We start from the raw sequence: 27,305 nt of genomic DNA, 5'->3' as shown, positions 1-27,305 counted from the left end.
TACTTTAGGGTAGTCTTCCCAGCAGCGGTGGCCCCATCCATGCGGCCCCCTAATCTACATTCAGGGTGCCGGGTTCATTGATTCCAATGTTTTTTTTTTTTTAAACATGTGATTAGAGCCTGGGGCTCTAATAGGCTTCAAAAAAGGGTGGGCTCCGGCCACAGAGCACTGCGCCCTGAGCCAAAGGACAGATTGGGAATAGATGGGGTGTCTCAGCCAATGGGCAGGGATTTTTTTGGGTCCCTTGGCCTGCTGGGAGAGTCTATTTATTTTGGTGAGGTCAGGTGATCGGGGTTCTGGGTGAGTGCCTTTCACTGCATGGCTGTCTACCTATAGAAGTCTCTGCTAATTATCATTGCAACTACTAAAGGGTGTCCTGCCCCTAACCCTCTCTCCCACAGTTCTGTTTACAAGAAAATAAATCTCTTTGCATTCAAGAAGTGTCTGGCGCCCATGAATATACCTTACATAGCACCCACCATGCCTTGTAACCCACCCACTTATGAATGAATGGTTGTGGAACAAATCATCTGAGTTTCCATTATTTCTTATGGGAAATTCACTTTGATATACGAGTGCTTTGGATTACAAGCATGTTTCCGGAATGAATTATGCTTGCAATCCAATGTTTTACTGTAATAGAATTAGGCACTCGTGGGCCAGTTTCCTGGACAGCTTGGTAAAGCTACTTATAGCCATGAGATGACTAAAGTTCAGTAACAGGAGTTGTCTACTGTTCGTCACATGCTTGGCAACTGTATTTCCGTTTTGGAAGCTTTTGCTATTTCACCAAATTTTAGGGAAATATTACGAATCTCAGATAAAATCTATTGTAAGACCCCTTTCACACTGAGGGCGTTTTGCAGGCGCTATAGCGTTAAAATTAGCGCCTGCAATCCACCCTTTAACAGCTGCTCCTCACACTCCAGTGTGAAAGCCTGAGGGCTTTCACACTGGAGCGGTGCGCTGGCAAGGCGTCAGAAAAAGTCCTGCTAGCAGCTTCCTTGTAGCGCATTAGCAGCAGTGAACCCACCGCTGCTAATGCGCTCCTGCCCATTGAAATCAATGGGCAGCGCTGCCGTACCGACCACAATACGCCGCTGTAGCGGCGCATTGCCGACGGTATTAACCCTTTCGGGGGTTAAAAGTGCCCCGCTAGCGGCCGAAATGCGCCTCAAATCCGACACTATGGGCGGTACCAGGGCTCAAGTCCTGCGGGAACACGTGGGAACGGAGTTCCTGCAGTTTTTTCACAGCAGGAACTCAGTTCCCTTTGCAGGACTAGAGCAGCCGAGAGCAGCCGAGCCGCCCGAGCCAATCCTTCACTAAGCGGCGATGCCCAGCTCGAGTCACTGTCAGGGGCAGGCGAACCTTAGTAATCCTTTATGTTACTGGCCACTTCCTGTATATGGATTCATCAGGTAGTGTGCGGGTATTCGGTCACTTCCTCGATGCCGCAATGTCTTCTGGGAGCTTTTGTCATTGTTCCCAGGAGACCCTGCGGAGGTCTGCCGCGAGTTATCGCGGGATTTAGAAAGAACTTGCTACCCGATGAATCCAAATACAGGAAGTGGCCAGTAACATAAAGGATTACTAAGGTACAGTGGATCGAAAAAGAAAAAAAAACATGCAGTTTAGTAATTATGCATACGAGCGTATAATTTTTAATTTTTTTTGGTGGGGGAGTGGATCTTGGGTGGGAGTTCCCACACTTTTATCCCCGGGACTTGACCCCTGGGCAGCACCAGTGTGAAAGGGGTCTAAGTACCACAGCTCTACACAGGTTTTAAGTATTTAGTCACTTAAAGCCTAATTCCAGCCAAAAATAGCATTTTTAGCTTTGGACAGAATGGGAAAGAGTTAATATTAGCGTCAACTTTTTATTTTCTAAAATCAAAGTAGATGTACTGAAAGCCATGTACCAGGTTTAAACCTCAATAGAAAAAAGGAAGAACATTTATCCTGATCATGATCAGAGATGTTAAATTTATTAAGGGGATTATATGGTATAAAGCCATCTATATATAGTATATAATAAGTAAGTGTCCATCGGGTCAATTCATTCAATTTGAATCCTTATCCTAATTCCAAGCAGTCATAGCACCGCACCTTGACTTCTCAGTTGAGAATGGAATGAAAGCCAGAGTTATTTTCTGCTTCAATGCATTCTGATTGGCTTTGGCTGAAAGGATAACAGGGGGTCTTTGCTTTATTGCCACTTCTTTGGACCACCTAAGTAAATACCTTTAATAATGCCATGCGCTGAAACAGGCCACAATACCTTTATTGTTGTGCAGAATTATTCTTTACAATGAAACCTGAGTATCAAAAATGAAGGTTACAGTATAACCAGTGCTGTAACGATAGCCATCGCAGCACGCGTGGGGCCTGGGATGGAGGGTCCTATTAAAGAGGTTGTATATAGCCCTAATAAATGCAAAAGCAAATATTTATTAGGCTACAATTTACTGTTTATTAGATGTGATGGTTGCATTAGTTTTCTTTTTTTTAGGTTTCTTTCCTTTTTTTTATCTAGTGATTTACCCAGTAAGTCTGTTGTTTTTCAACAGAACACACTGTCCTGCAGATGTAGCAGTTAGAAGGCTGATGCAAACCATTTACCACTGACAGAGATGCTTACAATGATTAGCTTTTATACAGGCATGTAAAACCTGTATCCTAAAACAAAACAAACAAAAACAAATGTTTTCTGTAACTGCATATAAAGTGTTAGCTGGAGTTCAGCTTCAATTTGTTAGTGTATTTCAATTTGCTAGTACATCTAACACCCCCCCCCCCCCAGACTGGCATTGCTCTTATCCAAAGGTGTTTCTGTTGCTCCTCATTCCAGATTTTTAAGCACTCTAATACAGGTTATCAGGGTTGCCAACCTTTCACAGCATTTTTTACTGACAAAATATGGAAAATTTACTGGCGGGCCACGATTTTTAATGGCAAGCTGAGAAATTACAGAACTCCTATTGAAAACTAACACAGTGAATATTTAAACAGTATAAACATGATATGCAAACACTGACAATACCCATAACAAAGTAATTTGCTTGATTTACACTTAAAATGTCAACACAGTATGAAATTATCAGCCCCTGATTTTTACTGGCAGTTGTAAAAAACTGTCACTAAAATTACTGGCGGTTTGCAACCCTGCAAGTTATGTGTTACTGGCCGGATCTCTAGGTGAAACTCAGGGGGGAATGCCTAAAAAAAAGAAAAATGGCCTGGACAGGAAGGGGGTGAAAGTGCCCTGTATTGATTTGGTTAAAGAACAACCAAGGTTTGTAGTTCTACCTAAAAAATTGAGTATACAGAAGTTTGCATTAGGACTATTGAGTAATGCCGCGTACACACGATCATTTTTCGGCATGAAAAAAACGCTGTTTTTCAAAAATGTAATTTAAAATGATCGTGTGTGGGCTTCACATCATTTTTCAGGTTCTGAAAAACGACAACTAAAAAAATTCGAACATGCTGCATTTTTTAACGTCGTTTTAAACTATGTCATTTTTCGGGTTGTAAAAAATGATCGTGTGTGGGCTAAAACGACGTAAAAAACCCACGCATGCTCAGAAGCAAGTTATGAGACAGGAGCGCTTGTTCTGGTAAAACTACCGTTCATAATGGAGCAAGCACATTCATCACGCTGTAACAGACAAAAAAGCGCAAATCGTCTTTTACTAACACTGAATCAGCTAAAGCAGCCCAAAGGCGAATGGAACTTCCCCTTTATAGTGCCGTCGTATGTGTTGTACGTCACCGCGCTTTGCTAGATCATTTTTTAAAAACGATGGTGTGTAGGCAACATCGTTTTAATGACGAAGTTGGGAAAACTTCGTTTTTTCGACATGCTGAAAAACAACGTTTTTTTTCATGCTTAAAAATGATCGTGTGTACGCGGCATTTGTGTGTACAAGAGCATTAAAAATGTTGACATAACATAAAAATATTATTATTACAACTGTAACTTTACCTTGTATCCAATTACTGGTTCCAAGTAGTCTGACTGTATTTACACTTCTCCTTTTGCCTTGACTTGATTTGGGAATACGTTATGTTAAGATCAATTATATGTTTTGTCACAGTTGATGTTGGCAACTGCTAGAGAGAATGTTAACCTGAGGATCCCATCACAATTTTGCTATGGAGCCCAATGATTCTTAAGCCTCGTACACACGACCGAAAAGAAACTTGCTGGGAGATTTTTTTTGCAGAGGAAATCGGTCGTGTGTACATTTTCGTCGAGGAAACTGTCGAGAAACTCGACGAACCAAAAAGAGAGCAAGTTCTCTGTTTCCTCGACGGGAATGGAGAAACTTGCCTTGTCGAGTTCCTCGACAGCCTAACAAGAAACTCGACAAAGAAAACGATGTGTTTCGCCCGTCGAGTTCCTCGGTCGTGTGTACGAGGCTTAAGTTTCGCCCCTGAGTGTAACCAACCACAGTGGTTTATTGATATCACGGTGTTTGCCACGTTATGGATAAGCTTTTTATACTGAGTTTATTTTCAATATTTATCCATTAGTAAACATGGCATGTTTTTCTTCAAAATCCTCAAAAGTGGTTTCCAGAAAGGTTTCCCTTGACCCTGTCTAGTTACATTTCACTGAAGTATAAACCAACAGCAGGAACTGACCCTTGCACTGCATTGTGAGAATTTCATTTTTATTGGAAGTTGGGTCCTGTGGGGAATTATTAGTATGACTTTTCAGGATTGACTGTTGTAGTTCTCATGCACTAATGCTAGCCTTTATTCTACATTAAGATTCAGATGTTTCCTAAAGGTTCAAGGAAAAGGTCCCAGATGAGATTTCAGAAGTCTAAATCCCCTTGAGTATATATAATTCCTATCAATCACTATCTTGAGGCCAGGGGCAACTATGACAGTGAATTAACCTTTTTTTACTTTCCTTGAGTCAAGGAATATTATTATTCGAGGAATTCAAGAAATATTATTTAAATGTTCTGCACCTTTAAAATAACTTTTTCTTTCCAGTATCTCAGTAAATATCCACCACTCAAGCTAACTGCCATATTTTCTCTCTCATATTCTAATAGGAAAATAGATAGTTGGGAGTTCTAACTATATAACTAACTACCTAATGTTAAGTTAAAGTGTACCTAAAGACAAAATATTCTTTGATTCTTTGAGATTGAACTCAGCATGTTTTCATAGATGAAAACTTAAACATCTATAAATACAATTATTACTAAACATTTCAATGCAATTAGCTTGGTTGAATATTCTTGAGTCAGTGATTTCTTCTTGAGGAATCTTGGCCAAATGTCACCAATATATTGAATGGCTTAATAGTTTAATAGTTTAAAGCCTACTTCCAGAAAAAAAAATGTTTTAGTTTTGGAGAAAGTGTAGTAGGTTTAAACCCCCTGTCAGGTTGTTATTGCTGTGTAGAAAAATGGTCAGCGCTCTAACAAATCCATAAAGTTGATGCAAAGAAACCAACAATGTTTAATGCCTCGTACACACGGTCAGACTTTTGACCGTGCAAAAGTCCGCCATGAGTCCGTCGGAAGTCCAACGGAAAGATAGAGAACAGATTCTCTATCTTAGGTTCGTCGGACTTCAGACAAAAAGAGTCCGATGGAGGCTACACACGGCCGGACTTTCCGAGAAAAAAAGCCTGTCTGACTTTTTTTCTCAGAAAGTCCGACCGTGTGTACGAGGCATAAAAGACACAAGATCACCTTTCTCAAGATAACCACGCACAAATGTGCACCAGACCATAGGGTGAACGAGCCCAAGAAGACTCTATTGGTTCAAAATGATTAAAGACAACAAATGCATTTTGGGGGCTATGATCAACCCTCTTCATCAAAGGTTAGATGATGATATAGTGTATCAACTTGAATACAAATGAGATTTACTAAAACTGATGCACTCAGAATCTGGTGAAGCTCAGCATGGTAGTCAATCAGCTTCTAACTTCAGCTTGTTCAATTAAGGTTTAGCAATAAAACCTGAAAGCTGATTGGCTTTGATGCAGAGTTTCACCAGATATTGCACTCTCCAGTTTTAGTAAATAACCTCTAATGTGGCCAGCGACTACAAAGTCTTCTATTACACTATGGTCTGGGGTCCATTTGTGCATACTCTATTTTTGAAATCATCCACTTGCATCCATTGAAGGAGGCTTGTTTGGAAACTTCCTTAACCATGCCATTGAGCTTATTTGAAAACTTCCTACATTTCAACATTTGAATAAGCATAGGAATCCTAGTGCCTCTCAAGCATTGTTTTCCTGCCTTTACAGGGTGCCAGGCATAGACTAAGTGCATAAAAACCACCATTCACAAAGTAAGGTTCAGTAGTAATTACTCCTTGTCCATGGGCAAAGGTAAAATGCTTACCTTATTCCTCATTTTTGCAGGCTTCCCTCTGGCTGTTTGATGGGTCCCCTGAATCTGTTCCTCTTTACCACTCAACTGGTCACATTTTTCCAATGTCATCACATACAATGAAGGACTGGCAGTATTGCATTGCATAGGAGGATGCTGAGGCCCTGCCCACATTCCAGGACTATTGGAGACCAGAAAAGAGCTCTAGCTGTCTGGGGAGCAAGGAATAAGGTAATTATTTCATCTCCCCTAGACCAAATGAGAACTGGAATGGAAATTTAAAGGATAGATTGAGTTCAGCTGTGAAAAAAAGAGTTTCCATATTAGCCCATCTTTTTCAAACATTAGAAAGGAGAGATGTTTCATGTTTCTTGAAATTTTGTGATTCTCCTGATGCTCAGCATCACCTGCACACACTATGGTTCATTTGCTGAACGTAGCCACAGATGACAGATATAAGTGAATGCTGCACACCGGACAGCTCTGAGTGCTTGAAAGATAGAGATCAGCCTCAGCCACATCTCCTCCCAATAGTCATGACTAAACCTTGGGGGCAGGGTGAAACATGTCAGTGGGGGAGGTGCCTATCAGAAGGAGCTGTGGCTATGGCTGTTCTCTACCTTTCAAGCACTCAGAGCTGTCTGGTGTGCAGCATTCACAATGAGATAAAAATCACTATAATTTGTAAATTGTAAGGTTTGCTGCTGCCTCCTCCAACACAGTGCTATTGGCTATAGTCAACTATAGAGTGATTTTTTTCCTATTGGAAGAGAAAGACTGGGATATTATGAACCATGTATGGCCACCATTACACAGTTATGGTTTTGGTTTGTAGCTTAAGCATTCTGTATTACACCCAACAACTATACAATTCATAATTTAAATTTGATTTCATTTTTTTGTCCAAACTGTCTTATTTAAAGTGTATGTTAACCCCAAAAAATAAGTATCTTGCTCCTTAAAACATGTTATATGACACAGTGCTTGTCATGTGTCATTTGGACCACCTAAAAACCTGGCTGATCCTGAACAGTTTCTCCTTACCCCTATGTAAACTGACCACGGTGTATCATGGCTGCTGAGCCATGACACCGTGGTCAGTTTGCGTGCCTCTATCAGCTGCAGCCCTGCTGTCTCTCCTCTCTGCTCTTGTGTCCTCCTTCCCCCTCCCCTCCCTGCCTGTCGGCTCCTGTGTCAGCCGCCCCCGCCCCCGCTCCCCCTGCTGCTGCTGTAATAACATGATTTAATGTATATAATATACTATCTCTTTAGGGATATGTCCCACTGTGTGTCTACTAGACATGTGCATTAGTTTTCGTCTGAATGTGTTTTTGTCCGAATTTCGGGTATTTTCGCTTTAACAAATGAAAACGAACGCACAGAACCCGAAACATCCGACATAAAAAATGCTTTATTTTCGTTTTCGTTGCTACAACAGTTCGATATAGATAGGAGATTCGACATGACGCTGACAATAGCACTCTGTGTCTATCGAACCTGTGGTCGAATGTATCTAACCTTAACTCTATTAGTCCAAGATTATTCTACATAGAGAGGAAAGATTCGACACATAGAGAAAAGATTCGACAATATAGAGACAGTGTTGGGGTAGATCATTCGACATGAACGACGAAGATTCGACAAAGCAGAGAAAAACTTACAAACGTCGAATCTGTCATTGAAGGCTTATGGTGTCTGTCGAAAGTTCTAAGAAGATTCGACAAGCAGCTAAACTGTACGACGCCGCAATTATATATTTTCGGTCGAATGCTCTGCCCGTAGGCTATAGAAGAATTTGAATGTTAGTTGACTAGTGATAATAATTTATAAATATAATTATTACTAGTGTCATACAACATTAGAATTCTTCTATAGCTTGTAGGCGGAATATTCAACCGATGTATATACTTTATCTGTCAGAGCTGATCATTGGTCATGTGACGTGCCGGCTCTCGCCTCCTCCGCGCGGGAATCTCCGCCCCTCCCGCTGCATCTGTGAAACGAGGAGAGGAGAGATGCGGCGCATCACGTGACCGCTGATCAGCGCTCACATATAAGGTATATACGGCTTTTTTTAATACAACACACACACAGGGGGACATATCATTAGAAGACAGAGCACATTATATAAAGTAAATAATGTGGGTTAACAAACCCTTTAATCCTTAATAATTGTAATGAAGAGCTTATTCATCTGTCATAAACTCCTCAATGATCAAACTATCAGAATACTTAATATGAAAGGCAAACCACAAGCTTACGTCCTTCTCCATAATTTCCTAACTAAAGTATAATGTTTATCAGAGCTAACATATCAATCTGGACAGTTTAATTTGGCAGGAACCAGGATGTCGCTGTTTATAAGTGCTACAAAGATCAAAAGTAAACCATTAGGTTATTTTTACACCAGAGAAATTTTGAGAATAAGACGGTGATATGTGCTATTGAAACATTGATTGCTTAAAAGGAAAGCATGGGAGTTATTTCCACCTTGATTCTGCATGAAAAGAGTTTGTATAATTTCCCTTAAAGCATATCTAATCTCAAAAACAAAAATGCAATAAAATTGCAGCTTACCAGTCCTTAGATGTGGTGGCTGTACTAGTTTTTTTGCAGGTCTTTTCACTTTTTTTTACATAATCATTTTGATAAAAAGACATATGTCCATATAGATCAACCAATACAAAAATAAATAAATAGAAACCCCCCATATACACAACCCTATACCCAATGTTGATTCAGAAGAAGGCAAAATAAACCCTTTGAAGCATGATCCAATTTGCTACAATGAGTGGAAAAATTACCTTCCTTACCCCCCAGTAGGCAATTGGAAATTTCCTGAATCAACAATCTCTGGTGTTATTACCTAAAAGTATTAGTATCCAGATACATGTTGTACATTTAGGAATGCATCCAGCTCTTTTTTAAATATATTCTACTGAGCTTCCTAGAAATAGTTCTTGAGCTTGCACAGGAATGTCATGTCATGATTTTGACGTTAAATACCGTTGTTCCAGTATTGTTTTTCCCATAGGCGGCCTGCTTTCAGCTAAAAGCAGAGGCGGCTCTTTAATTAGGCAAATTTTGCAGTCGTCTAAGGCCTTGCGCTCACAGGGGCCTCGTGACCGCCTAATTTGCCTACCGGAGGAAGGGGAGCCACGCTGGAGCCGCAACATTACTGACAGCACTAAACATGAGTGGGATTGCGGCAGCGTGCTGCCCCATTCTCTGACGTCTCTTGTCATCTCAGCAGCCTGACATATGACATCGAGTGCTGGTAGAGGAGAACGGGACTAGGGAGCACCCCCGGAAGAAGTACATGCTTGGTGAGTGGAGCGCTGTGTGTGATAGAGGCGGAGGCTGGGAGGGATAGCTGTGTGCCCCACCCTCCCCCCTCTGTCTTCTCTACCCCATCCTTCTGTCCACTCTCCACCCCCCCTCCTCTGTCTTCTCTACCCCCATCCCTCTGTCCACTTTCCACCCTCCCCCCTCTGTCTTCTCTACTCCCATGCCTCTGTCCACTCTCTCCTCTCCCCCTCCCCCATATGTCTTCTCTACCCCCATCCTTCTGTCCACTTTCTCCTCTCCCCCTCCCCCATCCCTCTGCCCACACTCTCCTCTCCCCCTCCCTCTATATATCCTTTCTCTCTCCCCCTCTCTTTATGCCCTCCCTCTGTTCACTCTAACCCCCCTCTCTATCCTCTCCCCTCCCTCTGTCCATTCTCTCCACTCCCTCCCCTCTCTCTATCCTTTACCACCTCCCTCTGTCCACTCTGATCTCCCCCCACACTCTCTCTATCCTTCGCCCATTCCTCTGTCTACTCTCTCCTCTCCCCTCTTTATCCTATCCCTCCTCCCTCTGTTCACTCTCACCTCCCCCCTCTCTTTCCTCTCCCCCTCCCTCTGTCCATTCTCTCCTCTCCCGCCCTTCTCTCTATCCTCTCCAACCTCCCTCTGTCCACTCTGATCTCCCCCACCCTCTCTCTATCCTTCCCCCTTTCCTCTGTCTACTTTCTCCTCCCCCCTCTTTATCCTATCCCCCTCCCTCTGTTCACTCTCACCTCCCCCCTCTCTATCATCTCCCCCTCCCTCTGTTCATTCTCTCCTCTCCCTCCCTTCACTCTATCCTCTCCTATCTCTCTCTGTCCACTCTGATCTCCCCCACCCTCTCTCTATCCTCCCCCTTCCTCTTTCTACTCTCTCCTCCCCCCTCTTTATCCTATCCCCCGCCCTCTGTTCACTCTTACCTCCCCCTCTCTATCCTCTCCCCCTCCCTCTGTCCATTCTCTCCTCTCCATCCCTTCTCTCTATCCTCTCCCACCTCACTCAATCCACTCTGATCGCCCCCACCCTCTGTTCACTCTCACCTCCCCCTCTCTAGCCTCTCTCCCCTTCTCTCCTCCCCCTCCTTCTCCCCTCTCCCCCTCCTTCTCCCCTCTCCTTCTCTCCTCTCCCCCTCTCCTTCTCTCCTCTCCCCCTCTCCTTCTTTCCCCCCTCTTTATCTCCTCTCTATCCCCCCTCTCCTTCTCTCTATCCCCCTCTCCTTTTCTCCTCTCTCTCCCCCCTCTCCTTCTCTCCTCTCTCTCCCCTTCTCCTTCTCTCCTCTCTCTCCCCTCTCTCCTCTCTCTCCCCCTCCCCTTCTCTCCTCCTCTCCTTCTCTCCTCTCTCTCCCCCTCCCCCTATCTCCTCTCTCCCCCTCTTGTTCCCCCCTCTCTCTCCCCCTCTCCTTCTCTCCTCTCTCTCCCCCTCTCCTTCTCTCCTCTCTACTCTCTCCCCCTCTCTCCCCTCCCCTTCTCTTCTATCTCCCCCTCCCCTTCTCTCCTCTCTCCCCCTCTCCTTCTCCCCTCTCTCTCCCCCTATCCTTCTCTCCTCTCTCTCCCCCTCTCTTTCTCCTCTCTCGCCCTCCTCTCCTTTTCTCCTCTCTCTCCCTCCTCTTCTTCTCTCTCCCTCCTCTCCTTTTCTCCTCTATCTCACCCTCTCATTCTCTCCTCTCTCTCCCCTCTCCTTCTCTCCTCTCTCCCCCTCTCCTTCTCCCCTCTCTCCCCCCTCTCCTTCTCTCCTCTCTCTCCCCCTCTCCTTCTCTCCTCTCTCTCCCATCCTCTACCTTCTCTCCGCTCTCTCCCCCTCTCATATCTTTTCCCTATCTCCTTCTCTCTTCTCTCTCCCCCTCTCCTTTTTTCCTTTCTCCCCCTCTCCTTATGCCCTCTGAGTCCCCAAGAACTCTATCATATACAGATCTAGACCAGCCAGGAGGAAATGGTAAGGCTCCAATGGTTGTTATTGGCTTATAACTTTGATGGCTGGCCTCTTTTACCAGTAAGGTGGAGTGTTCTACAACAGTGGCTGGTCAAGATTTGTATAAGGGAGCACCTAAGGTTTAGGGGTTCCAAGGTATGTGACCATACAACCGCCAACAACAGATGGGACATGGGAACCTGTGGGGGATGTCACTGCTCAAAACTTTACCAGCCATTGTCAAGTGCTCTCTCCTCTCCCCTGCAGCCATCACTGATTGACACTAGGGATCATGTGACCAGACCGGAGCTAAAAGTCCACAGGTTAGGGGGCTCTAATTACTTGCCTTTCCCCGGACACTGACAACCCATGCTACGCCAATGGAGGGAAGAGCCCAGCATCAGGAAGAAGGATTGCGCTGACACCTTGAGCTGTCAATGTTATCTCTATGTGCCGCTCACAAATGACAATCGGCTGACAAAACACTCCCAGGGGAGAGGGACACAGCCCAGGAAGGATGGGAGACCGTCTGTGTGAGCTCGCTGGTGTGATATGATCCAATAACATGCTGGAACCCTTGATGACTGACCATTGGTGAATTGCTATCAGTTCATTGTATACTGTACATTGCAATGTAGTCTTAATTTTTATCGGTTGAATTATTTTTCCAATTATGGGTGTGAGAGGGCCTCATGTCTAAGTTTTGCCTAAGGCCTCGCAAAGCTTAAAGCGGCCTTTGGATAAAAGTGATCCCAGCAGCGGAATATGCCACAAGATCACTTTTATAGGTGGCAGGAGAGGGCAACCTCCCACCACTTCCCAGTTGTTTTCGAGCTTACCATAGCCGTCGGTAAGCCTGAAACTGATCCGATGCGGCCAATGGCTAGGCAGGAAACGAGTGAGGGTAAGATAGCCCCCACTCAGCTTTATGCCCTTGGAGGCCAGAAGCAACCTCCAACTTCACTTCGGGTTCTCAGTCTTAAAGACATGATTGTTTTATTGATTTTTTTAAGTCTTTTTTTTTTTTGCTTTTAAGGGTAAATGAGAGATCTGGGGTCTTTTTGACCCCAGAACTCTCAATACAGAGGACTCATCATGCTTATTTATATTACAAGGGATGTTTGCATTCCTTTTTATAGGGAAAAAAAATAACAAAAAATAAGGGAGAGAGTAAAAATAAAAAAATAAATAAGATTTTTTTTTTTTTTTTAAAGCGCTTTATCCCTCTAAGTTTGCATGCAGAAGCAAACACATACGCAAGTCACTCCCGCATATGTAAATGATGTTCAAATCACACATGTGAGGTAAACCCCAAAAAATAGAAAAATGCAATATATGCAATATATAGTATATCCCTGATCCTATATCCAAATATGTGAATCCAATCTTGTAAAACCCACCATGCAGCACTATGTATTAAACCACACTATAAGTAAAGAATGTTATTAAAGCTTCAAAAATAAATTCACAAACTCTTCACATTCACAATGTGCTAAAGTGGGCACTGCAAATGATTCATTATTTGAAAACATTAAAATCAATTATAAAATAAAGTCCACTTAAAAAAAAAAAAAAAGTTGCTCAGACTGCAATGTTTTTCTCTTCAATCAAGATTGTGAACACTCCATGCAGTGCATTCCGTTCCCATTAGGTCACAGACTCACCAAATGTAGTCACCCTGGCGGTACGATTATGTCAGATTTTTGTGACTCAAATCGGTAAAATAGTTTTGCAAAGAAATTTGGTATTTTATATTGTAGGCCCGTAATTCTTAGTAGTACCACACTTAAATCTGTCCAAACAATAGTCAAGTAGATATCCTGGGTATGATAAAGTGTAAAACACAAAATCATAAATTATAATATAATAAATAACTATAAATTATAAAAAAAATAATAATATAATAATAATAATAAAAAAGAATTCCCCACGATTCACTATTGCTTAGTTCTGCAAATGTTCTAATTTACTATCGCTGTTTTCTAGCTGGTCTAAAACCACTTTTGATGTAAAGGGACACTTTTTGGTTGCCATGGACAATCTCAAGTTTTCAGGCAGAAAGAACAGTATATATAATATAAAAGTGCATGCAGGGCACAGGACAAAGCACTAGGGGCAAAAGGGATGTGAGATGATTTCAGACAGTAATGTAATCTGTAAGATTCAGGGCAAAGGACACAGCCCACAGATACAGAAGGGGAACATCGTAGGATCCTGGGGACAAGGTAAGTAACCTGCACCACAAGTGTGGCTCGGGGTTACCACCAATGGTACTGAAATTTAACCCCGAGCCACATTTGGGAAAACCGCCAAGGAGTTTAATTGCCTTTCTGAAAACATATAGGCAACAATCGCTTGTTTTACTGCACAGTAGAGGCAGTTTAAATTATTTCTTCCAGCAGGTAATTCTCATCCACAATAAATGTTATGAACTCCAAGAAAAAAGGAAATAGCAGCACAATCATGTAATTCAGTAAAATGTTTATTTCATCAATCGTTTAAAATGCTACTTACAAGCACAAGCTATTTCTCATCTTGTCTCTGAGCCGTCAGGACCATGTGTTCACAATGTGGACAGCTGCCATCTATAGCTGTCACTTTCATGAGCCTCTGGTCTTTGTTGTCTGTGTTCTCTGTCTACCCCAACTTGACAGCCTGCACACTTACACAGATTGAACCACACTCTAGTAAATGTTTCATCCGTAGAGGACTTTATCAATAGGATCACCTTTATTTATACTGTGGTTTAATACATAGCGCCGCATGCTGGATTTTTAAAAGATTGGATCCGCATTATTTAGCTATTTAAAAAGGAGATGTATGGGGTTATAAAAACAACAAAAACACACACACACGCATACTCACCTCCATGCTGCAGCATTGCTGTGAGTCTAAAGGCCCGTACACACGTTCGGATTTTACAACAATTGTGTGATGGCAGGGTTTTGTCGGATAATCAGACCGTTGGTACACTCCATCTGACAATTGTCGGAATTTCTGACAACAAATGTGGGATAGCATGCTCTCAAATTTTCCGACAACAAATGTGTGCCGTCGGATTATCCGATTGTGTGTACACAAGTCCGTCGGACTAAAATCCAAAGTACAAACACGCATGCTCCGAACCAATGCTAACCATAATACAACATTAGCAGAAGTTGCCCAAAGGGTGGCGTTAAAGAGAAGAAAAACCACGTAGTTACGTGTATGTTGGCTGAAAACGTTTTGCCGTCTGTATACAGAACAAGTTCACAACCGACGCCCTTCGCAAAAAACTCCACAGATTTGTCCGATGGAAATCCAATCGTGTGTACGAGGTTTAAGGGCTCCTTTACGCTTTCTTCAAAACATGGCAATTGGCACACTTTTTTTTAAAGCACTCTGAATGCCAATTAAAGTACCTAAAACTAAATAAAATGGTTAACTTACAGTCCTGTTCACAGTGTTGTGTTTGCTTTGCTTCGCTTCCCTCTGCTGCACTTCAAAAATGATTATCTCTGTTCATTTCATCTTGCTTTAGTGCTTCTCCTAAGATACCAGATACCTTCTGAGCATTCCTTAACCTGCAGCTGTACAAGAGCTTTAATTCAGTGTTATAACTTTTCCTTTTGAAAAAAATAGAAAGCCAACACTCACAGGGCATTTGCCAAGCTTCAAAAAAGTATCACAGAAGCTTCAAAAACACATATTTAGTCATGTTGAAGTGATAGGCATTTTAATGTGTGTTAAAGTCGAAGCAAGTGTAAACAAGCCCTAAGCCTGATAAGTGAACAATCACCACTGACAATCATTCAATTCCCAGTCCACTCTGAGCAGAAAGCAGTAACTGTCAAGCATCGTACACACGACCGATTTCCTTGGCAGAATCCATCAAGAAACTTGGTGGGAGAGCTTTTTTGCCGAGGAAACCAGACGTGTGTACGTTTTTCATCGAGGAAACTGTCGAGGAACTCGACGAGCAAAAAAGAGAGCAAGTTCTCTTTTTCCTCGACGGGAGTCTGAATTTGCTCGTCGTGTTCCTCGTCGGGCTGGTTTTCAACGAGAAACTCGAGCGTGTGTATGCTAAGAAACACGCGCTTGCTCAGAATAAAGTATGAGACGGGAGTAAAAGTAGCATTTGTAATGGAGATAACACATTTTTCAAGCTATAACAGACTGAAAAGTGCAAATCGTCTCTTAACAAACTTTTACTTAACACGCAAACACATGAGATTAGTAAAACCAGCCCCAAGAGTTGTGCATGTGGAATCGAACTTCCCCTGCCGTTGTATGTGTTGTATGTCACCGCGTTTGAGAACGAGGAGATTTTGTCTTGACAGTGTGTATGCAAAGCAAGCTTGTCGAGTTCCTCGACAAGCCTAACAAGGAACTTGTCGAGGAAAACGATGTGTCCTTTCCGACGAGTTCCTCGGTCGTGTGTACAAGGCCTCAGTCTCCACTCTCTGTTCTGCTGCTATGCCCTCCAGTGCTCATCGGAAAAAAAGGCAAGAGAGGTGGTGAGAGCTGCTGGCTCGGGCTCTTAGCTGTGTGCTGAGAGGCTTAACCAGCTGCCAATCAGGCATCTGGGTGGATCCCAACATCCCAACAGAGGAGAGTGTGCACTCCTGTGGCCCACAAGAGAAAAATGGAAAAAAAATAGGTCTACTTTAAAACTATTAAAGAGAAAAGTTAGGATTTAATGGCTTTAGAAGACCACCATTGCACAGTTTGGATTCACGTACACCTCCAATCTCTGCTTCATTCAGTCACTTAGCAGCAATCTCTCACTCTTTATTAGGGATGAGCCTGATGTTCGAGTCAAACATCACCTGTTCACCTTTTCGCCGAATAGCGAACAATTTGGAGTGTTCGCGGCAAATTTGAAAGCCGCAGAGCACCCTTTAAAAGTCTATGGGAGAAAACAAAAGTGCTAATTGTAAAGGTTAATATGTAAATGATTGTCATAAAGTGTTTGGGGACCTAGGTCCTGCCCCAGGAGACATGTATCAATGCAAAAAAAAGTTTTAAAAAATGACATTTTCGGGAGCAGTGATTTTAATAAAGCTTAAAGTGAATCAATGAAAGAAAAATTCAACATCCCTTTAATTCCATACCTTGGCGTGTCTATAGTATGCCTGTAAAGTGGCACATTTTCCCCATGTTTAGAACAGTACCTGCACAAAATAACATTTCTAAGGGGAAAAAAGTCATTTAAAACTACTCACGGCTATAATGAATTGTCGGGTCCCTGCAATACAGATAAAAGTAATTGAAAAAAACGGCATGGGTTCCCCCCCAATCCATTACCAGGCCCTTTGGGTCTGGAATGAATATTAAGGGTAAAATAGATAGGGAGGGTACCGCGCTTAGGAGCAAATAGTGTGGGTGGAGCAAGGAACTTGGGTGGTAAAGGTAATGACCAAAGAATAAAATAGATAAATAAATGAATATGAATAAACTCGAATCACGCTAGGTGTGAGAGCAGCTATAGACTGCAGCCCCCCTGATAAGTGATCCCCTAAGGGACACAGAGAAAAATAAAATAAAAAAGTGAAGGGGTCGTGGAGCTGTCTGAACTAGAGGCTGAGTGTACCAAATGGAAGGTACAGTACTAACTTGAATGTGATCCAAGATGGGTGAGTGATGGATCTGGTAAATACAAGTGCCTGAGTGTATTAATACGTGAATGCCTATATGGCATGTATTGGACACTCTAACATACATGTGATGGAAACATAGTGTGTAATATGCAACAAACACTGAAAATGCAAAATAAATTGTGGCGCTTGGCCGCAAGGGTGGTCGGCCACTAGGTGAACTACTGAAATAAGTAGCCACCAGGGGCTATAGTACTAAGTAGGGTTGTCCCGATACCACTTTTTCAAGACCGAGTACAAGTACCGATACTTTTTTTCAAGTACTCGCCGATACCGAATACCGATACTTTTTTTTAATGTCATGTGACGCACTGAGAGATGGCACTGGCTGATGGGCACTAAAAGGTGGCACAGACTGATGACTGGCAGTGGCACGGATATGTGGCACTGATTATGCAGCACTGATAGGTGGCATGCACTGAAAGATGGCACAGATAGCTGGCACTGAAAGATGGCACTGACAGGTGGCACGTACTGATGGCACGCACTGATGGCTGGCACTGACAGGTGGCACGCACTGATGGCTGGCACTGACAGGTGGCACGCACTGATGGCTGGCACTGACAGGTGGCATGCACTGATGGCTGGCACTGACAGGTGGCACGCACTGATGGCTGGCACTGACAGGCGGCAATGATGGGCACAGATAAAGTAGAACTTATAGGGCTGCACTGATATGTGTGGCACAGATAGGCAGCACTGATATGTGTGGCACAGATAGGCTGCACCGATATGTGTGGCACAGATAGGCAGCACCGATATGTGTGGCACAGATAGGCAGCACCGATATGTGTGGCACAGATAGGCAGCACTGATATGTGTGGCACAGATAGGCAGCACCGATATGTGTGGCACAGATAGGCAGCACCGATATGTGTGGCACAGATAGGCAGCACCGATATGTGTGGCACAGATAGGCAGCACCGATATGTGTGGCACAGATAGGCAGCACTGATATGTGTGGCACAGATAGGCAGCACTGATATGTGTGGCACAGATAGGCAGCACTGATATGTGTGGCACAGATAGGCAGCACTGATATGTGTGGCACAGATAGGCAGCACTGATATGTGTGGCACAGATAGGCAGCACCGATATGTGTGGCACAGATAGGCAGCACCGATATGTGTGGCACAGATAGGCAGCACCGATATGTGTGGCACAGATAGGCAGCACCGATATGTGTGGCACAGATAGGCAGCACTGATATGTGTGGCACAGATAGGCAGCACTGATATGTGTGGCACAGATAGGCAGCACTGATATGTGTGGCACAGATAGGCAGCACTGATGAGGGGGGGCATTGATATAAGGTGGGCTGTGAGCTAATGGGGGTCTCCAAGGGGGGTGCTGCTGATCTAATGGTTGGTTACCACACGTTATATCAGCAGTCAGTACACCCTCTTAGAGACCCCCATTAGCTCAAAGCCCCCTCCCTTCCTTAGAGACTTCCAGGGATCAGAGAGCTGCCACCTTTAAGACATCATTCATGTCTTATCAGCGTGACCCGGGAGGGAAGTGTGAGAGTCGAGCTGGGGGAGGGGGGCAGAGACGCTCTTGGGCTATGCAGACAGTGTGTGTGTGTGAACAGATCGGCATGTTATGTTACTCACATGCACACTGTTCCCCGCAGCGTCGGCAGCACTTTCTTCCTCTCCTCCCAAACTGCTGAATGACGTAACGACGGGGCGGCACTAGAAGGCATCTGTCGGGCGGGGAAGAGAATATGCTGGGTGCAGGAGGAGTGCACACGCACACCGCTGCCATCCCTGTACACTACAGTGAGTGATTTCCCCTGCGCGCCCGCTGACTTCCTGTTGTTCCCGCCTCTCTCTCGCCTCTCTCTCCTATCTCTCCTATCTCTCCCATCCCAGGTATCGGATCAGGCATCGGCAGCATTTGCGCGAGTACAAGTACTCGCGCAAATGCTTGGTATCGGTCCCGATACCGATACTAGTATCGGTATCGGGACAACCCTAGTACTAAGTGAGTTAAAATAATATAAGACTTAACAGTGACCGCCTTGCAGTGGTGAGTGAAATTCAAAAATACCAACGTGGTGGTGAATAGCCAGTGAGTATATAACACAACAGTGAAAAATATGAAACTATAAAAATAAATAAATATAAATATATATAAAAGTCCAATGGCTATGGCTCAGCAAAAGCTCATCAGTCCACATAAATATCAAGGTGAAGATGTTCGTGAGCCGGTGCACCCACTCTGGGTGATAAATCACAAAATACAGTAGTGTGAATTTGCACAGTGTTCCGGTGCTCCCCCTCCTGGGTCCCTACTCACCGGAGGCACTCACCCCTGCAGGGGTAAAGTGCAAGTATAATTGCTCTCCAGCAGCTACGATTTCGTCTTCCTGGGTCCTATGGGTGCATGGGTCTCCCGGTCTGGATGGCTCCACTTCTTTTAGGTTATCCAAGAATCCTCCAGGGAAAAAGTTCAAAGTGTAAAAAAGTTTTATTTGGCACTGCCAAATAGGCATGTGCAACATAGCAAGCGGTTACAAAAAACTACTAGAACCAGGTTCCATATAAAATAAAATAAAAATGAAATAAATTAAAATAAAATAAAAGAACAGAATGATAAAAACAAAAACAAAATAGCAGGCAGCTATCTATGCAATAGCACAAGCCTCCCACCACAGCACTAATAGCCGGTAAATAGAATGTGTCAGCACCAGCTGGGGAACGGCGTGCGCTCCACTGGGAAACAGCTGATCGGTCCGGAAGTGCGTGTGGGTGTGCGTGTAGCCGCTTTACGCACGTTTCGTATTGATTACGTCTTCTGAAGCGGGTACACGCATACCACGTCCAATAGTTTATATAGCAAGCGTCACCATGCAGGCGTCCCTCCCACTCTGCAGTGAAAGCCAATCAGAAAGTGTTTTGGGGATTCCCATCTAATTAGGATGTTTTGAAATGTCTCCGTGGACGTTCCTGTGTCCGCATGTTGGCGCTTACATCCTCAAACATAGTGCAAGTAATTTATAGCCCGATATAATGTCAATGTTTGCTGCTTAAATTACTGTTTAAATTACTTGCACTATGTTTGAGGATGTAAGCGCCAACATGCGGACACAGGAACGTCCACGGAGACATTTCAAAACATCCTAATTAGATGGGAATCCCCAAAACACTTTCTGATTGGCTTTCACTGCAGAGTGGGAGGGACGCCTGCATGGTGACGCTTGCTATATAAACTATTGGACGTGGTATGCGTGTACCCGCTTCAGAAGACGTAATCAATACGAAACGTGCGTAAAGCGGCTACACGCACACCCACACGCACTTCCGGACCGATCAGCTGTTTCCCAGTGGAGCGCACGCCGTTCCCCAGCTGGTGCTGACACATTCTATTTACCGGCTATTAGTGCTGTGGTGGGAGGCTTGTGCTATCGCATAGATAGCTGCCTGCTATTTTGTTTTTGTTTTTATCATTCTGTTCTTTTATTTTATTTTAATTTATTTCATTTTTATTTAATTTTATATGGAACCTGGTTCTAGTAGTTTTTTGTAACCGCTTGCTATGTTGCACATGCCTATTTGGCAGTGCTAAATAAAACTTTTTTACACTTTGAACATACTGCGCCATGAGATTGTCTTTTTCCCTGGAGGATTCTTGGATAACCTAAAAGAAGTGGAGCCATCCAGACCGGGAGACCCATGCACCCATAGGACCCAGGAAGACGAAATCGTAGCTGCTGGAGAGCAATTATACTTGCACTTTACCCCTGCAGGGGTGAGTGCCTCCGGTGAGTAGGGACCCAGGAGGGGGAGCACCGGAACACTGTGCGAATTCACACAACTGTATTTTGTGATTTATCACCCAGAGTGGGTGCACCGGCTCACGAACATCTTCACCTTGATATTTATGTGGACTGATGAGCTTTTGCTGAGCCATAGCCATTGGACTTTTATATATATTTATATTTATTTATTTTTATAGTTTCATATTTTTCACTGTTGTGTTATATACTCACTGGCTATTCACCACCACGTTGGTATTTTTGAATTTCACTCACCGCTGCAAGGCGGTCACTGTTAAGTCTTATATTATTTTAACTCACTTAGTACTATAGCCCCTGGTGGCTACTTATTTCAGTAGTTCACCTAGTGGCCGACCACCCTTGCGGCCAAGCACCACAATTTATTTTGCATTTTCAGTGTTTGTTGCATATTACACACTATGTTTCCATCACATGTATGTTAGAGTGTCCAATACATGCCATATAGGCATTCACGTATTAATACACTCAGGCACTTGTATTTACCAGATCCATCACTCACCCATCTTGGATCACATTCAAGTTAGTACTGTACCTTCCATTTGAATATTAAGGGTAACCCTGAACCAAAATGTAAAAAAAATTGTGTGGGGGGTCCCCCAAATTCCATACCAGGCCATTCAGGTCTGGTATGGATATTAAAGGGAACCCTGCGATAATTAAAAAAAATGGCGTAGGGGTCCCCCTCAAAATCCATACCAGACCCTTCAGCTCTGCACCAAAATAAAAAAAATGGCAGGGGCCCCCCCAAAAATTAATACCAGACCCTTATCCGAGCACGTAACCTGGCAACAATTTTGAAAAAAAAAAGCAATATTTTTTCTATAATAAATATCCCCCCCCAAAATATAAAAAAAATATTTCTTCCTCAGTTTAGCTGAGCCTGGGGTCCCCCCAAAAATCCATACCAGACCCTTATCTGAGCATGCAAACTGGCAGGCCGCAGGAAAAGGAAAAGAGGGGGGACGAGAGAACACCCCCCTCCTCAACCGTACCAGTCCACATGCCCTTAACATGCCCTTGATGGGGACAAGGGCCTCATGCCCACATGGGGGGTTACCTTGCGGGAGTGCTACCGAGTCCAGCATGTCCTGCTTTTTACCTCACAGCTGTTGGAGGTACAAGGCCTTTAAGTGTTACTAAATTGCAAAAAATAAATAAAATAGGTCACTTTCTCTGCAGACAGAGCTGTGGAGTGTGACTGAGCTAATAAATATCAGGACTGGACTGACAAATACAAACCCCTTGATAAAGCTGCCCTCATATACCATATGTATTTCATATGTACTTAGCTGTTTTCCTAAAATTCATCTTCAATTAACGTGAGTTATTATTGTTATTTTCAATTCCTAGAGCAAAGGTAAACCAATGTTGTGATTTACTACTTCAGGTAAGCAAGTGAGGTGAAATAAGTGATCCTATGAGGACTTGATCATTTGGAAACAATTCAGATTTCCCTGTGTATGCAAAGCTTTACATTTACATCATTAACTCTCAGTTTTGATCCCCTACATGGAACATTACAATTTCATTATATCAACTGTTCTGGGCAAGATATTGTAATCAGTATCTTGTTAAAACAAATGTTCATCCTGCTTTCATTTAGCAGTTGTGCTGAGACACCGGACAAAACAATGCTTCATTGACTTTTCATTTGTTTTGCAGATCATGAGAAGAATTCAGAACAGCTCATCTTCCATCTCTGACGCACCGCATTAAGAGACGGAAGCCATTGTGTCTCCAGCCTAACACGCTTGGGAATGATGCTGAATAACAACTTGAGTATAACAAAGAATGTCACAGAGATCCACTCTGCAAGCTTAGGCCTGGTTCTAGGAACCATATCATTTTTTACAGTCATCATGAACATTTTGGTGTTGTATGCTGTAAAAACCGAGCGCAAACTTCATACGGTTGGAAACCTGTACATTGTCAGCTTATCTATTGCAGATCTAATTGTGGGTGTGGCCGTTATGCCCCTTAACATTGTGTATCTCCTAAATCATGAGTGGATACTTGGAAGACCAGCATGCCTCTTTTGGTTGTCTATGGACTACGTAGCTAGTACAGCTTCCATCTTTAGCCTTTTTATTCTCTGTATTGATCGTTATCGTTCAATCCAACAGCCGCTGCAATACTTAAAGTACCGTACAAAAACCCGAGCCTCTGCAATGATATCAGGAGCATGGATTTTGTCCTTGACTTGGGTTATACCAATTTTGGGCTGGCATGTGTTTGCAAATGGTGGAGTTCGATCAGTACCAGAACATATGTGCGAAACAGAGTTCCACAAAGTGACTTGGTTTAAAGTTCTTACGGCCATATTAAATTTTTACATTCCATCTTTGCTAATGTTGTGGTTTTATGCCAAAATTTACAAGGCTGTACGGGAACACTACAAACATCGACAGCTTATTAATGGTTCCTTCCAACTGTTTTATGGCAGTAAATTTGTTAGAAATGTGAAGGTGCTCAAAAAATCCAAAGATTGTGTGAGGCGGCAATGTCCTAATGGAAATCTAATGGTTCCCGAGACAAACTTTCACAGTCATTACACCACAGTTTCAAATGTTTTTACACAACAAAAAAACACTCGAGAACATTTCCAAATAGAAGAATATGAAGGTCAACAAGGATATGAACCATGTGATAATAAGGTTGTTAAGTTGCACTGTTTTCCTCTTGCTATAATACAGGCCCACCCAGAAGAGTGTCGAAACTATGTTACAGTCAACAGAAAAAAACTGAAAGACCAGTGTCTGGATAACCTGGATGTGACAGACGAAGAGCATACATTTGCAGAAGCAGGTTCTTGTATCTTAGAGACAAGTCACGTGGAAGACAACAACACAGAGAATGCTGAGGGATCTGAACCCCAAGTCTCTGGGAACCTTAGCTACCTGAAACATACTTGGCAGAGGTTCCGCACACATTCCAAACAGAACATCCAAGGACTTCATATGAATAGGGAGAGAAAAGCGGCTAAGCAATTGGGTTTCATTATGGCAGCATTTATGTTGTGTTGGATCCCATACTTTGTTCTTTTTATGGTCATAGCATTTTGCCAAGACTGCTTTAACCTCAATTTTCACATGTTTACTATTTGGCTAGGTTACATCAATTCGACACTGAACCCTCTTATCTATCCCTTGTGTAATGAGAATTTCAAAAAGACATTTAAAAAGATATTTCATGTTAAGTTAAACTGTGGTGTTTGTAAAAAGGAAACGTTTACAATGTGCAGCTATAAATGAACTCAAGGACAAATCAGAAAATACAGGATTTCAGTATTATCATTCAGTGTTTTACAGGAGATTTTCATTTTCGGCAAAAATGGAAATCACCTTCAAACAGGTTGTAATGTCCAGCAGCTATCTGCTCCAACCAACTTCCAACCAACCCAACTAGCAAAACCAACGACAACACTCTCAGAGCACTGATTGCTGGTAGGAATTTAAAGTCAGATTTCTTGTTGGTGTCAAATGCTTGGAATAGATTTCACTAATGATGGAAACCAAAACCATTGGACGTTACTCCCCTACTGAAGATGTTTTCACTTTTCTTCTAACAATGGAAAACTCATATGTCACTGTTTATAGACTGGAACACTGTTTTATTCACTGTTTTATGTTATCTGTAAAAATTTTAATATTGTCTTAATATTGTTGGAATTTCGTATGGACTACTTGCAGTAAGTTATTGTTGAGCGATTAAAATAGTCAGTATCTGACATAACCCAGAGACATACAATAAGTATTTCTAAGAAAAATTTAGAAACATTTGTAAAATATTTAATTGAAAGACAATGGGGTTGATTTACTAAAACTGGAGAGTGCAAAATCTGGTGCAGCTGTGCATGGTAGCCAATCAGCTTCTATCTTCAGCTTGTTGCAAGCTCCAGTTTTAGTAAATCAACCCCACTGTTTCCTCTTTAGTATGTTGTTAAATGTGACCAGCTTGTGAAGTTTACACTCGCAATTGTATAGGCATTGGCTTGAAACAGTTTGCACAATTTTTCTCTTTTACATCTTGCTACCGACAGTAGAGATGATATTTTAAGGCTTCCTTCATGACCAATAGGTAAAAAGATACAATTGTACTCTTAATGTGTGACATCAATTGTTTAAAGCGGAGCTCCAGCCCCCCCACCAAAAATGTTAAAGTCAGCAATTACAAATACTGTTTAAAAAAAAAGGTCACTAACCTGTCCAGGGATCCCGCGACATTGGCACTCCAGCCGATTTTTCAATCGGCTCTTGGGTGCTGCCACCGCCATCTCTTGTAAAGAAACCAGCAGTGAAGCCTTGTACCGGCAGCGGGGGAAGGAGGAGGGGGACGGATTTCTGAATGACTTCACTGTGGTGAAGTCATCCGGAAGTGGGAGCGGGTACCTATCAATAACAAGTATCCACTTCCCTCGCTGGACTTACTGAAGGTCAACAGGCATTTTCTCTACATGCATGTGCACATTTGCGTCAACATCATATAACAGAATGAGAAGTAAAGAACAATCTATCTTAACTCAATATTTAAGAATATATTTTCTAAATAATATAAAACATGTTTTAATATGTACAAATTGTTTTACAAAGCATTTTCTAAATGTATGTTAATTGTACTTTTATTCACAATGATTTACATCAGTGGTTCTCAACCCTGTCTTCAAGTACCCCCAACAGGCCATGTTTTGGGAATTTCTCTTAGATAAAATAGCTGTCCAATAACAAGCCATTGACTCTGATTTAACCACTTACCCCCCGGAACATATTGCTGCCTAAAGACCAGAGTACTTTTTGCGATTCGGGACTGCGTCGCTTTAACAGACAATTGCGCGGTCGTGCGACGTGGCTCCCAAACAAAATTGGCGTCCTTTTTTTCCCACAAATAGAGCTTTCTTTTGGTGGTATTTGATCACCTCTGCGTTTTTTATTTTTTGCGCTATAAACAAAAATAGAGCGACAATTTTGAAAAAAATGAATATTTTTTACTTTTTGCTGTAATAAATATCCCCCAAAAATATATAAAAAAACATTTTTTTTCCTCAGTTTAGGCCGATACGTATTCTTCTACATATTTTTCGTAAAAAAAATCGCAATAAGCGTTTATTGATTGGTTTGCGCAAAAGTTATAGCGTTTACAAAATAGGGGGTATTTTTATGGCATTTTTATTAATATTTTTTTTACTAGTAATGGCGGCGATCAGCGATTTTTTTTTCGGTATTGCGACATTATGGCGGACACTTCGGACATTTTTGACACATTTTTGGGACCATTGGCATTTTTATAGCGATCAGTGCTATAAAAATGCATTAGATTACTATAAAAATGCCACTGGCAGTGAAGGGGTTAACACTAGGGGGCGGGGAAGGGGTTAAGTATGCCTGGGTGTGTTCTTACTTGGGGGGGGGGGTGGCCTCACTAGGGGAAACACTGATTTTCTGTTCATACATTGTATGAACAGAAAATCAGCATTTCCCCTGCTGACAGGAACGAGAGCTGTGTGTTTACACACACAGCTCCCGTTCCCCGCTCTGTACCGAGCGATCGCGTGTGCCCGGCGGCGATCGCGCCCGCCGGGCACACGCACGGGAGTCGGGGGCGAGCGGGGAGCGCGCGCGCGCGCCTCCGGCGGCGCGCACGCGCCCCCTAGTGGCGGCTATACGATAGGACGTATAGCTACGGGCTCTCGCCCAGGAGAGCCGACCTGCCGCCGTATAATGACGGTGGCTGGTCGGCTACTAGTTAAAGCACCTGTGTAAGATAAAGGAAAACCTGCAAACATGGCCTGTTGGGGGTACTTGAAGATAGGGTTGAGAACCACTGATTTACATGACCGAGAATGATACCATATTGGTACGGCTGCTACTCAAGGCAAACATAAACATCTTAAAGTGAACCTGTGCCCAGACTATGCACAAGTATTTACACATTATTAAAAGTAGTAAAAGACATTTAATCACTTGCCGACTGCCTAACTGGGAAAATACGTAATGAATTTGACATTTAATACTGGAGTTATGGCTGCAGCTAGATGCCATAACCCTGGGATTCATTTATCGCTCAGGCAACGGTCTTTCTAATAAAAGTACTCCGAATAGCGGATTCACTGCTGGATCACTTTTAGCAGTGGCGAGGGGTCCCCCTGGCTGATCAGTAGCCCCGGGAACTGATTTGGTGCTGGCAAGCGCTGGTCACAGAGATGAGCAAAGAAAAAATGTCCTCCGCCCATCTCTATGGTCTTATGGCTTAGGAGGACTGGAGCGA

The 27,305-nt window shown here is 43.0% G+C and overlaps 1 protein-coding gene across 1 annotated transcript; it reads left to right on the top strand.

Moving 5' to 3' along the window:
• Positions 1-6,407: 6,407 nt before the first annotated feature.
• Positions 6,408-24,879, top strand: HRH1 (histamine receptor H1). The gene is made up of 2 exons (XM_040359337.1): positions 6,408-6,602; positions 22,707-24,879. Exon 2 carries the CDS (start codon positions 22,802-22,804, stop codon positions 24,293-24,295), a length of 1,494 nt encoding a protein of 497 aa, XP_040215271.1. The 5' UTR covers positions 6,408-6,602; positions 22,707-22,801; the 3' UTR covers positions 24,296-24,879.
• The last annotated feature ends 2,426 nt before the right edge of the window (positions 24,880-27,305 follow it).

Source organism: Rana temporaria, chromosome 7 (genome assembly GCF_905171775.1).
Source record: "Rana temporaria chromosome 7, aRanTem1.1, whole genome shotgun sequence".
NCBI lineage: Eukaryota > Metazoa > Chordata > Amphibia > Anura > Ranidae > Rana > Rana temporaria.
The sequence above is the reverse complement of the archived record's forward strand: the minus strand, read 5'-3'. Positions and strand labels throughout refer to the sequence as shown.